This window comes from Saccoglossus kowalevskii, chromosome 18 (genome assembly GCF_978046115.1).
Source record: "Saccoglossus kowalevskii chromosome 18, keSacKowa6.1, whole genome shotgun sequence".
Classification (NCBI taxonomy): Eukaryota; Metazoa; Hemichordata; class Enteropneusta; family Harrimaniidae; genus Saccoglossus; species Saccoglossus kowalevskii.
The window spans coordinates 17057702-17071730 of record NC_140658.1 but is presented as its reverse complement, the minus strand read 5'-3'; the positions used below and the strand labels follow the sequence as shown (position 1 = coordinate 17071730).

The window sequence follows — 14029 nt, the reverse complement described above, 5'->3', positions numbered from 1 at the left end:
AAAGGCATTAAATAAAATTAAACCATGCTGTCATCAGAATTTATGTTGTTTTTGTACCAAATATCATCTTGTTTATTCATTCTAAATTGTGCATTAATGAAATATTCGATAATAATACAATGTTTTCAATGCACGACCCTCCCTCTTTCACGAGGCCTCTCGGTAAGTCACGACCCTCGAGTAAGTCGCGGTTTTTGCTTGGATCCCGACACCCACGACTTAGCGAGGGGCCACTGTCCATGTTTTTATATAAAGTGTCTGAGCAAAAGTCTGGGAATATATAGGGTATACTGATATTCTGAACGCCTTTTTTTCTCGTTCTGCATTTTATGACAAACAAAAAATAACAATGTGAATTTTGCCAACTTTTTTTTTTACAAAAACATTTCACACTGGTCTCATTTTGCTCACAAAACCCTACATAATATTGGGCTAGTATTGTTGTATTTTTGCGCCCCGGTAGATAATATGCATTTGTGACATGTGCTTATATTAATAGACATATTTCAACGATAAACAGCAGTGTTATTTCCATACATCATGTAACACTATGGGATTGACTATAGTGTGAATAAATGATAATTTCCATTTTAAGTAATTTATATAAAAAAAAATGTCGCAAAAACTGGAAACACAATATCCATTTTACATTCAAATAACTTTCATTTGATATATCACAAGATGTTTTTGAGTAGGTTGAACAACTCATATGCAAATATCAAGCAATCAAGATAATTACGTCAGTTGTTCATTTAAATATGCAAATTAGGTAATTTAGATAAAGTATAATCAAGATGTTGATCTAACCAAGTCAAGACAATCGTCGTGTGTGTGTAAATAACATAACATCACGCGTGGCAATACCTGGTCATATTAGTTTTCACAGTCATTCCCTTATAGAGTCAACAGCGCATTTCACAAAGTAGATTACCATATAAGGTTCGTTCATAAATTTGTTGTTTACTTTATTACTGGCATGCGTACTTTTCAACGACCTACATATAATTGCCCTATGCCAGTTTGTAACTGTCACGTGACTAATCCACGGGGGCCAAAGGGAGTTGAATCGTCATCATTTACTGCCCGTCACGAAATAATATCACCTTGGTTTTGTGTGATGGCCATGCATCACCAAATGAACTCCATGTTGGGGTTTATTATTTGGCTCTGTGTAGCAACTATTATTATGGAATTTGTAATTTTCGTCCCACATTCATTTGGTTGTCGTTTTATTTGAAGTGTTTAGAAGACCATGTCATGTGGGTGGTGAGAAGAGTGCGACCCGTGCATTTTGTTTTTGCGTTGTCTCATCTGTTCATTTTTATACATCTTAGTTACTTAGATTTTTTTAACAAATATTCTAGTCACACACATCATTTCTAATACTTGACCTTTTTTTTAAGAGATGATTCTTCGCTTTTATATAGCCATTGAAATAGACGTCATGTTGGCGGGCAAAAGTCAATTGCAAAGTGTAAATGACGTCATTGAGCATTACGTAATCTAATTATTCTCCACGACCGGTCACAACATGTATGCTTCTTGAACTACATTACATGTGTTTCTCTAGTTGACCGTGATTTAGTATCAGGGACAAGTTCACATTTCATCTGTGTTGATTTTATAATCAAACCCCGTGGCGGTTTTAGAGGGGCATCCCTTGTAACGATTGTTAATTCATACATACATGTCCCGCAATGCAGTGCGGCAATGACGTCATTATTACGGTGCGCCTCGTAACCGAACATTTTGCATGACAGATACGTTTCAGAAATCGTTTCTACAGATATCAGCAATATGCCTGACACACTTTGCATTTAGGATTGTAGTGGTGCAATGGTATAAAAAAATCAGATATCGATAACATGCTTCGCAAAGTCGACGACCATTTAAGGCCGTTTATAAAGCTGACTCATTGTTTACTTTATTACTATCGCATATGGCGGCTGTCAATTTGCAACTGTCACGTGACAGATTCACGGGGTCAAGTAGAAAAGTTTAGTTGTACTCAACGCAGGGCAATTTTCGCTTTTGTGTCAACTGCACAACCCAAAACAAGCAGGCATGTCCGTCTTTACAGTCATGGCTGTATATGAACAGCAGCGTACTACTCACCTACGACTGCCATTTTTGCCCGTTTCAAACGTTTTGCAATGACATATTATTTAACCTACGTTGTATGTATAGCACGAGTAGTAAATGTCAGTGACATCTCAATGGCAATAGGACGGATCAAACACAACGACCATTGAGTTTGAATAAATCTTTGTAAACGCACGTTACGAATAGGTCACTCGTCGTTCATTGCACCCGAGACGTCCTTTTTTTAGGCTTTAACTATGCATGTATATTGAAAAGTGCAGAATATGACGCAAAGTAAGGCAGTATTACAGTATGACTGACATTGCGTCAGGTAAAGTAAAGTAAACTGTATTGACATTGTACCCTCTTTAGGGTATTAAATTGATTATAATAAAGTAAATATGTTTTAGAAAAAAACATAAAACAATTAAAAATAAATGATCAGATAAACGAAAGTAAAATACAGTAATTACTAAAATAGCTAGATAATAAAAAAATAAAAATTAAAAAGGTATACGCGATTTCAACACAATCCATTCATTCTATTGTCACGCTATGAGACGTGAATAGCATATGACGCCAAGATGATGTCATTCTGCGCATGCGTGATTTTCGTTGTGCTTGAGTATATTTAGAGGTAACAGGGTTAAACAAGGCAAATAGTTTTCTTCACGAGAACACGATGGAGCTGCCTTGGATGTTCTTCGGACTTTCGCCGACCACTGTACTTTTAATTGGCATCGTCTTAGTACTGTGTTATCTGTAAGTTTATATTTACTCTATATTTGCACCATAATCAGTATGCATAGAAAACCTTTGCCGACATTTTTTTTTTCGAAAGAAACCAGTGTACAATGTCGTAGTGTCTTGGCTATTGTTTCGCAGTACCTGTCACAGTATACGCAGGTTTTATTCATTCTATTCGAAGTGACGTCATTGGGTTGCAGATAATGCAGTGTGTAGCAGTGCAATCGACATAGACCTCAATTGGTGTTTTTCAAGTTGCTTACAATACGCAATTCTTAATGTGTCAGTAAAACCGGAAAGTTTCCATGATCACGTCTATAAACATTCTGTTTTAACACACTGAATAGTATTACCACATAATTAGATGCAAAATAATTGAACAGTTGTTATTTTCTATAGGTACTCGACATGGAACTTTTCTACTTTCAAGAAAATGGGAATCCCTGGACCGCCACCTTGGCCGATTATCGGTAACATGCAGTCTAGTAAGGTAATACATCAAATTCATTGATTTTTTTAAAGAATTTGTCTCATTCTAAGTTCGATTGAGTTTACGTTATTGTGCTTCACATAGGTGTCGGCGCCATACCATATTAGGGGAGAAATTTTCCAAATAAGGAGTCGCCCATTTCCATATTGATTTTACATTGTGTGAACGGGTCACGGGCTCCTTGGCCCAGATAACTATTTATTTACATAGTACAGACCTGCGCCTGCGTACTGAGTCAACAGCTTTGTTTGCCCAAATTTATGGAGTTCAATGAACCGCGCTCAACATATAGAATGTGATCGAAACAGCAGCGTTCTTTTTAAGGGTAGATTGAATTATTTTAAGAGTTTTCTTAACAAGACAAAGCTGAACGAAAAAATAAATAGAAATATACAGACCCTAAACTAATGTCTATTGCAAAACAACTCAATCAACGCACTGTTTCCTACATGCGTGATTTTATTGCGTTTAAAGGTGTTTTACGTTGTGCTCTAATTAACTTATAACTGGTAGAACTTATTGAAACAACTTTGAAGAATTGTTAGACTAAAAGTATAAAAATATAAGTAACGGCGGCGAATTTTCACAACACAGGGTTTGCAAAGTTGCTTTATTTTCGGCTTCGAGCTTTGTCAATTGAATTCAGTTGCGTTGATGTTATATGTGTCTAATTTACATAATGGCGAGGATCTTTAAATACCAATTTAAAATTCGTTCAAAGATTAGAGAAAAGTTATAACGATGAACGCAGTCTCTGGCAACGCCAAAGAAAGTAATGCATCTCTATACCACGATTGGCCGAGAAAAAGCGGTCTGACATATGTCTGTCTGACATTCGGTGTGAAGTTGACACATCTGTATAGACAGGCAAAACAATACTTATTCATCTAGAAATAAAAGCACGGTTCGGCTTTTGCTGTATAATAATCATGTTACAAATCTTGAAAAATTAAACGAAACGCAGGTAGGCAGGCTTGGCTGATAGCTTTGCCGGACACTCGCTATCGAAACTCAACGGCCACTCATTACATTTAATTCGTAATTAAGTGTTTATTGTGCTGTGTGGAAACACTCGAAACTAAGCTGACAAACAAATAGACCTAAATTTACACCGTGGTTACACTATTTATAAAAAACGGCCATACTTCTGTGAAATGAGAGAATTCGTCACTGTTATGCAAATGAATGTTAAGGAATAACCGTTTCCGGTGTAAGGGTACCATTAGATCTTGAGGCGGGAAGTCATTGACCCATAGTCAGTTCTGTACATCTAGAATTATTAAGCAAGACTCGAAAGCACATACGAGCATCATCGATCCACATCAACTCCTAAAAACCACAGTTTGTCGAGGGACTCACAATTCTCCACCATTCTAAAGGGTCTTCGCGCCGCGCATGTGCGACATTTGTGTTGATAAACATTTATTTTCCCACAATCCAATGCGCGCTTCTAATGGAAATCACGAGTACGAGTTTTGACCTGGACGCAACGTGCGCTAATTACCGCCGGTGATTCCTTCGATACCTTCCAACCACCGAAGAAATATCATAGTTAAAGCTTAGTAACGTCTCGGTTTGTACTCGTTGGTCTGCGCAACAGTCAAAATCGTCAACTTTGTTCACATGGGTCCCATATCTCGCGCATGCGTGGCGCAATGTCCACCGCCCTTTAACCACTGTTATTGATTCGAGCGCATCTTATCATACCGAAATAATTTTGGTTAATATCTAATGTAGGGGTTATGTAGGTGTTATTTTACCATGCTCAAAGTTTAAATATGCAATGTGACGTGGATGCCTGTCCACATGGCACAGAAACGACATCGGTATATTTCATGTGGATAAAATGTTAAAAGCGATGTAATAACGTGTATAGATGGGTCATTCTCCGTCACATAGACTATGGGGCTTTTATCACTAAGCTAGGTAGTCGCCAGGGAACGTCTCACAAGTGCGGCTCTCTGTGGCTCCCTAGGTCACGAAGACTCTGCAAGGGAGAGTGTAGATGGGTATGCATGAAGGCCAAGGACAGAATTATGGAGATTTAGATATTAATATACAGATATTAACAGACATATAATTATCATAATTTTACTTGCTTAAATTATAGACAATGTCTATACAGTTCATGCTTGAATAGACAAGATTGAAGGATACCTCCTGTCATAGTCCCTCTTATCAGTCCCGCCAGTTATAAGAGGCACACATTAGTTGTATCGACAACTTTGGGGTTTTCGTCTTGTACCTTTTCTCGTTTTAACGACTTTTGGCTTGCAAAGACCATGGAACTAAAAAAGTTCTTTTTTTTAGCTCCATGCAAAGACTAAGGGCGCATCCCCGGACTTTCGAGTAATCGACCTCTGCTGAGGCACTATAATCACCGAGAGATCGAGGCGCACGCTTAACGACCACCGCGTACCAATGACCAGAAGTTGCAGTAAGCAACACAATCGTATACATGTATAGTTACTAAACACGTAGTCAAAACATGATTGACCGAACAAGAAACGCAAATGTTATGTTACATTATTATAAATTGCAATATGTTACAGGGTATACAGCACAAGGAGCAGGAATGGATAAAGGAATATGGCAAAGTATTTGGGTAAGTTAATTTCATCCTAGAATTATAAAAGGAGGAAGGTAACTTCTCATTTAACGAACGTGATATCAAAACAAACTATGAAGAAGAAAGACTAGAGAACCTTAACACACAATGCACAATTGTAGATCATGTTGCTGTCAAGTGGCGAGCTCGCTTCAGCGCCCCGATATCATGGGATAGCTGCCAAGCCGACTTATTTTATAATTTGTAGCGCTAATTAATGGAAGGTGTCCTGCATTTAATCAAATGTGTATACAACATTAAAGCGGGGGAGTCGTCACCTGCGCATGCGTCAGATGGCCATAGCGTGTCATTGTTTACAAACAAGCGTCTACCTGAGCCTTTGCGTTTTTAGCGTGTGTTGTTATCGTCGCTTGGGATTCAATTCCCGCGCGTGCACAGGTGACGACACTTCAGCTTTAAGTACTCCCGACAAGCAGTATCAGTTATTCCCATTTTGTGAAAATCTGTATAAACATTTCATAAAACCATGTATTTCCGCCGCTTTATATAATACGCTGGATTCGATACGGCTTAATATTGTCTGAATATATCATGCAATAACACTATTCCTTGTTTTCCAATTGTCTTCATCACAGTACATATGAAGGCCGACAACCTGTAATCAACTTTGCTGATCCTGAGATATGTAAACAAATAACTGTAAAACACTTCTCGTCATTCGTCAACAGAAGGGTAAGTGCAATCTAACAACGGCGCTTATTGCGTGATCCAGGGAAAGGGGCTTATAATGTTATTTTCCCGACAGAATGTGTACACAATAATTATTTGAAAATGTTCATCTGTCAGATTCGGGTCAATTTAATTGGAATTTCCATTCTGAAGCTTATCCGTGTGAGTCGTTGAAGGAGGTGCGAAAAAACAAACAAGCGAGCACCTCTCACATGGGCACGAACGTGGGAAATTAATTATAACAGTTTATGTTTAACTACAGTGGACATATGATTCTCACTCACAGGTACTCCCGTTGAACGGCAAACCCATGAATTCGGGTCTTACAGTATTGGTAGACGACCAGTGGAAGCGAGCACGAAACACGTTGACGCCTGCATTCAGTGGAGCTAAGATGAGAATGGTAGGAACTGCATATTTTATACACTAGTTTGAAACAATATTTGTATTTTGGTTGAATGGGAATATTTTTAAAAGAATATACATTTGTTAATGTATACTATATATAAATGTTTGTGTTTGTATTCGTGTAGATGGCTCCCCTTATCAATCAGTGTGCCAATGAGTTGGTTGCAAACATGGAAACATACTGCAAAGAAGAAAAAGTTGCACAGTGCAAAGAGTGAGTATTGTTCTGTGAATATATAACATTACAGTAGGAAAATATTTATCATAAAAACAGCGTACCCCTGAAATTCTTGTATTAACATAAAACGCTTATTAATCCATTTCAGTTTGTATGGCGGATTTGTTGTGGACAGCATTGCAAGTGCTGGATTTGGTCTTGACGTCAGTTCGCAGTCACAACCTGGTCACCCATTTGTGGAAAATGCGAAATTAGCCTTCAAATTCAGTTTATTCAGTCCTGTTTTTGTTGTAGTATGTAAGTACTAGTCACACATAACATAATTCCATCTCTGATAGATATATGTCTAAATAGTTTCCCCGTGGTCGACAGCCTACATATATGAAATCATGTCTTATTAAAAAGATAAAATGATTTGTTGGAGTATTAGTTGTATTATAAGCATAACATTTTGTTTTGCAGTTTTCTTCCCATTTTTGGTTCCACTCCTGAATTTGTTTGACGTTCAATTGTTTCCAAAGAAGGTATTGGACTATTTCGTGGGTGTTACTGAAGATGCTATTGAGATGCGAAAACCTGGCAGAGATTCAAGTAATGTAAGTGTCGTGTTATGTACATTTTGACATTAAAGCGCGGTGGTCGTCGCGCTGCGCAAGTGCGACATTTGTGTTGATTTTCCCACAATCGAATACGCTCTTCAAATGAAAATCACAAGTATGAGATTTGACCTGGGTGTGACTTGCACTGAATACCGCCTGTGACTCCATCGCTACTCTACATAACTGGCACCTAAAAATTGCGCAATTAAAGCTTGGAAACGTCTCAATCAGCCAAAGTCGCCATCTTTGTTTATATGAAACCCATATATCTCGCGCATGCGTGGCACGACGACTACCGCCCTTAAATTCAATCTCGCTTTCAATCGCAAGTGTTTCAGTTAATTGCACATCACCAGGTTATAGGTGTCGTACTTAGTAAGCATTCAAGACCTGTTTGTGTTATATATATTATTATATATTATTATATATTATTTGTTATTATATATATTTGTTTTTGTTGAAATAAACACATTTACTTGTCTAAAATTATTTATCCATATAGACATCAACATAACGTTACATCTGCCAATAAGTACTATGTCAGAAGCCAATTCCCTTTGATTTTTCAAATTACTGATGACTAAAACAAATACTTATTGCAATATAATATAAATAATAATTTAAGCAATATGTAGTTATTAACACTCAATGACCTCATGAATTTGATTAGATAGAATATTCCACGAGACAATACATGTACTTATTATTTCATTTTTTCGACAGAGAATCGACTTCTTACAACTAATGGTAAACGCCCATGAAGTATATGACCAGCATATGGCAAACAAAGATAAAGAAATTGATGAAGACGAAGGCGAGAACAAGGTTGACTTTGTCAAAGATGGTCCTTCTTCTCAGGTCAAACTTCAAAAAGGATTCACGAAGGATGAAATGTTAGCACAGGTGAGTTAGATGTGAAACAGGTAAATATAGAAAAACGCAAATATAAGCATCAGCATGCGCATAAAGATTTATACCGCCCTCAGTTTTCATATTAAATTTTTATTTTGTTTTTTGACGTCGGTGAATCGCATTCATTGGCGTGTTCAAACGAGACCTGATTACTATTTCGGTTTGTATTGTGCTGCAACAAGTAGTTCCACATTTATTTTATAACTCAGTTGCATTGGGTGTCTGTCAGCCTGGATATATTTTCGATGTATCACTCTGAATTTCCGAGCATATGATTATCAGTTGTGTGAAACTTTTGCCCAATTTGCCTCAATTCGGGGAGAGGCGGACTAGTTTTGGACAATACAGCGGGCGTCAAAGGTCAAAATAGCTTTGCTTGGCAACACGACACAACGCATGACATAATTTTAGATATTCAAATTTGGACATGTTTCTTCAAGCATCTAAAGCAAAAACAAAAAAACATTCACATTTGTTTCCCTTGGGGGAAGGGGGTATTCTGTGAGTCGTAGACCGGTTCGTTCGGTATTATTCCAGCAGTAAACAATATAGCATTTACGGGCATCTTTATGAGATAAATTGATTGGTTTATATTAAAGCGCGAGGGTCGTCACCTGCGCACGCGCGGGTCAAAACAACACGTGCTAAAACGCAAAGGCTCATGGGTAGACGCTTGTTTGTAAACAATGACACGCTACGGCCATCTGACGCATGCGCAAGTGACGACTCCACCGCTTTGACGACGAACGTATTGCACATGTTTTTGTTTCACCAGTCGTTGCTGTTTTTCCTTGCTGGATATGAGACTACCAGCACATTGATGTCATTCGTAAGTTACAGTCTTGCAACCAACCCCGAGGTACAGAATAAATTGCATAGTGAAATCGATGACATTATGAGTGACTCTGACGATGACGATGACATTGGATACGAAACATTGAAGAAGATGACATATCTTGATATGGTTGTCACGGAAACACTGAGAATGTACCCACCTGCAATCAGGTATGTATGTACATTGTATTATACAAGTTTTATCAAGTAAAATTATAAATTAATAAATATATTTATAATTATAATTATAATTATATAATAATTATAATATATAATTTAATAAATTATATTTATTAAAGTTATTGTTCATACATGAGTTGTTGAACACACTACATAGTTTGTAATTTCATTCAGCTTATTTCAGTCAGAATACAAGACAAATAAAAAGCAAATATATAGAGAATATAGCAATAATCTTTTTTCTATAATATACTTGTGTAAGCAGTAGTTATAAAATTTATTTATGGGTGTATAAGGAATACATTTCGTTATTAACTATTCTTAATACAAATTTCTGAAATAGCTCGTCAAAATCATTTTTTTTTCAAGTTTTTTCTCCCCCAAAACAAAAAAATTTCACAATGTCGAAAACGGAAATCTTTATCGTAGTTTTAAGTTGTTGACTATGTTGCTGCTGCATGTCTACTATACCGATACCGAACGTTGAATAATATATCACGAGTATACACGACTTCCCTGCTTGATATGACATAATATATCGTTGCATAATTTGTTTAATGGAATATTACAGAAGAATAAACAATTAAGGTTTCTTTGATACCATTATTATACTGTTTATAGAATTGGCTACTACACGAATTGTTAGACACTAATTAATTTAATGGCCGACGATACTTTCGGTAATAATACTTTATTTCAACCTTGTGAAAGAACGAGATATATATAGTGTACAAATAGTAATTTTCCCCACATCCTTTTCCAAAACCCTTTGAACATACAACCGTGAATATAGAACATGTTGTCATGCCAAAAATATCAAAATACGAGCCACGCAGTACGGGGCTTTAAAAAAAAGTCACATGACTATTTAAATGCTGCATAATACACCAGACTACTGTCAATAGACTTCATTTGAATGTGGACGAACAGGCCAATCAGTAACCATGACTTTCGAATAGCGTTATCTACGTCAAAAAAACGACACAGTAATAAGGAAACTAATCTCAACTATAGAGGGCCACAATCACAATAAAGAACCACATTTATGAGAATTGTCACGGTTCACTGTGATCACAACTTACTTTCACGACGCTTATTTTTATTAGGTTTGATCGAGAATGTAATGAAGATGTCAACATCAGCGGAGTGTCGATCCCCAAAGGTATGATTGTAGCTGTCTCCATTTATGCAATTCATCATGATCCTGAGATCTATCCTGAACCAGAGAAGTTCATTCCAGAAAGGTACGTTTGTATTAAATATTTTTACATACGGTTTATGAATAATATCATATTATTATACATCTGTCATCGTAACGCCATAAGTTACAGGGTGCCGTAATCTTGCGGTATTTTACTGGGTATTTTCATCCTACCATATAAGGAAATGCGAATTTCAAATATCGAATGATTACGCGCGTAAGCGTCTTCTAATAATAAAAACAAACACGGCTGCCACCAGGGTTTGACCTGACTCCATACAAAGAAGTTCGTTGATTCTGTTCTAAACTATTTAGACTTCAGCATTCCCATTATGTATCCTTGGTAGGAAAATATGTACTCAGACAGTGCGCTGTCGCATCGACCTCCGCTACGCGTCGGTCGATACTGCTACTGTCTTCGTGCATACCTTGAGGTAACTTCGTAATAACCTTATATTAATACGAGGATACAGCAAACTGCATACTGTCCGAGTGCATACTTTGCAGTATCCTCGTAATAACCTTATTATTATACATCTTTCCCTTCTAGGAATACATCCTAGAAATTCAAAACGTTCAGAACAGATTTAGCGAAGTTCTTTGTGCGGGGTCCGGTCAACTTGAAACCCATGCGGGAAGCCATGTTTTTTTTTAGTATTATTAGAGGAGGCTTTCGCGCGTAATCGTTCCATATTTGGAAATATGGTATGATGAAAATATCAAGTGCAACACCGCAACGAAAATTAAGCCACGCTGTAACTTATGACGTTAGAGAGACAGATGTATAATAATATGTGTATATGTCTCAGTATTTTTTCTTAGAACTACCCAATTTATCGCAGTTTGGTTCTTACAATGAATTGCTTTACCATTACTTTATTGAGAGCAAATAAGATGACATAGATACCAGTATTAGCACAGTTGGCATGAAACTAAATGAAGATATATTTGTCTTGCTGTCTGTTGTGTTTTTAATAAAAGCTTACTGCAATAAATAATTTTACCAACTAAAATACAAATGTGTTGAATACAGATTCACTAAAGAAGAGAAAGAGAAACGTCATCCATATGCCTGGATACCGTTTGGTGCTGGACCTCGTAACTGTATTGGTATGAGATTTGCATTGATGGAAGCAAAGATTGGATTGGTTCGTGTACTGCAGAAGTTCACCTTTGAACCCTGTGCCGAAACTGAGGTGAGTATTATCCTTTCATAATTACGTTTACCCCCGTTTTATTGTTTTATATGCTAAATCCTTTAGAACGAGATTGTAGAATCTTTCGCGTTGACGCGAAATTACCATGACTGGTCCATTCCGCCGCGCCCTCAATAGTTGTTACCACGTTTTGTGGTGATAAATATGCAAATGAGTATCATGACTTGTAGCTGTCAACCAATAAGAAAGGCAGCTTTTGGTCCGATCTGTGATCCACGCAACTACATTTGTTTAGCTGGTTCCCGGCTTCCCTTGCGAATGGCAAGTAGAACGCAGGTAACTAGTAATGCCATATTGTTCCACAGGACCGGGATGTATATGTGATTCATAGAGACGTACACAACACGTGTAAAATACATTGTTTACACGAAATTCAGCTTCGAAACTATGTTTTACCGAATTCAGGCTAGCATTATGTAATTTTTTTGACTGTCTTGGTTTTTATTGTAGATTCCACCAAAACTAGGAAAATTAGGTTTTCTGACTCCACCCAATGGTATCAAGCTGAGTGTGAAAAGAAGATAATTGGAAAACATTTGGTAATTTCATTATGACATTTAAGATTGTTTCACGATCAGATATGACGGAAAGAGTATTTTTTCAAATAAGGTTTTGTAAATAAATGGTCTATACGGTAATCATGCATCTAGTATTTCTGAACGACAGGAAAATACTATTAAGCAACATTATTTACCAGATATTACATTTAAAGTAGTTTCGTACAGATCATGTGATCTATTATTATTATTATTGCAAAATATATGTTATTCAGCGACGATTATATTTACTGGCTTGTATATGGACATTACGTATGATTGTGTAGTATCCCATATTACATACCAATATATTCAATTTGATGATTTTGCTTTTCATTTGTATTTCTTACATTTTGTTCGACGATGTGTTATTGATATGTAAATAATAAACACAGTATATATACCTATACAGTGAAATGATTTTGATAATGAGAGTCACGTGTCCACTCATTTCCCATATACAACGTACTAAATAAATAACAACATTTGATTGTGTAATTGCAAATAATATTATACCGTGTTCACACGTATGCCAAAAAAGCCGGTTTGGAGGCCAGCTTTAAACACGTATGAACAAGACAAGCCGGCGCCACGACTTCCTAAAATGGCAAGTCTCGACCGGCACTACGTACTTACGGAAACGAGTTTAGCACGAGTGAACAATAACGCCGCCTTAAAAGCACGCCCTTAATTTCAGTCCCGCTCTGGAGTTCCATTCATTGTAAGTATTTTCAAGAAGCGCCGGCTCAGTTTAGGCTTTATACACTTATGAACACAGGACCAATTGAAACCGCTGATTATGATTGTTTACCAAACTATTATTATAACTATTCAAGTAACCAAGGCATTCAGTATGATTAACCAAAGGGGGTGATAGAGGGCGTGTCTGAAGAGGATACCTTTCACCAAGTAACATCAGATGGCAAATGGGCCGGGGACAATTCAATGAAGTGCAGGATAAAGATAGAGAGAGGGAACAATACGATGAAATTCGAGATAAATTCACACCTCGATATCACACATAGTTTTTCGGCATGTGCCCTGATTTCAACCATTAAGAATGATTTAACCTTAAGTAGACCCACGATCTGAAGTGGCATGACCTAAGGTTTCAAGAGGACAAGAAGCAGTCTTCAGCTGAGTCTTGGCGACTATGGACTGTATTTGCTGTTGTATGGGTGAACGGGGTAAATGATAGGGGTTACTATGTGCCAAGTGATGGGCTATCAGAATGGATTTTTAAGTGGAAGACAAACTTCAATTCAAAACCTGTTCTACTGTCACTGTTACCAACCAAATTGTCATCCAACTCGTACCTCCAAGGCCGCCAGTGTCAGCTAATTTGGT

The 14029-nt window shown here is 37.1% G+C and overlaps 1 protein-coding gene across 2 annotated transcripts; it reads left to right on the top strand.

The window, feature by feature from the left end:
• The first annotated feature begins 2691 nt into the window (after positions 1-2691).
• Positions 2692-13111, top strand: LOC100367450 (cytochrome P450 3A24-like). Of its 2 annotated transcripts, none has more exons than XM_002730564.3 (13): positions 2692-2844; positions 3229-3319; positions 5872-5924; positions 6524-6620; positions 6904-7020; positions 7151-7239; positions 7352-7500; positions 7666-7799; positions 8526-8705; positions 9490-9719; positions 10835-10972; positions 11963-12125; positions 12597-13111. In XM_002730564.3, the coding sequence occupies exons 1-13, from the start codon at positions 2765-2767 to the stop codon at positions 12669-12671; spliced, it is 1596 nt and encodes a 531-aa protein (XP_002730610.1). In that variant the 5' UTR covers positions 2692-2764; the 3' UTR covers positions 12672-13111. The 2 variants fall into 2 exon arrangements, with proteins under 2 accessions (XP_002730610.1, XP_085349399.1); XM_085493273.1 differs by lacking the exon at positions 2692-2844 and adding an exon at positions 3091-3111.
• The last annotated feature ends 918 nt before the right edge of the window (positions 13112-14029 follow it).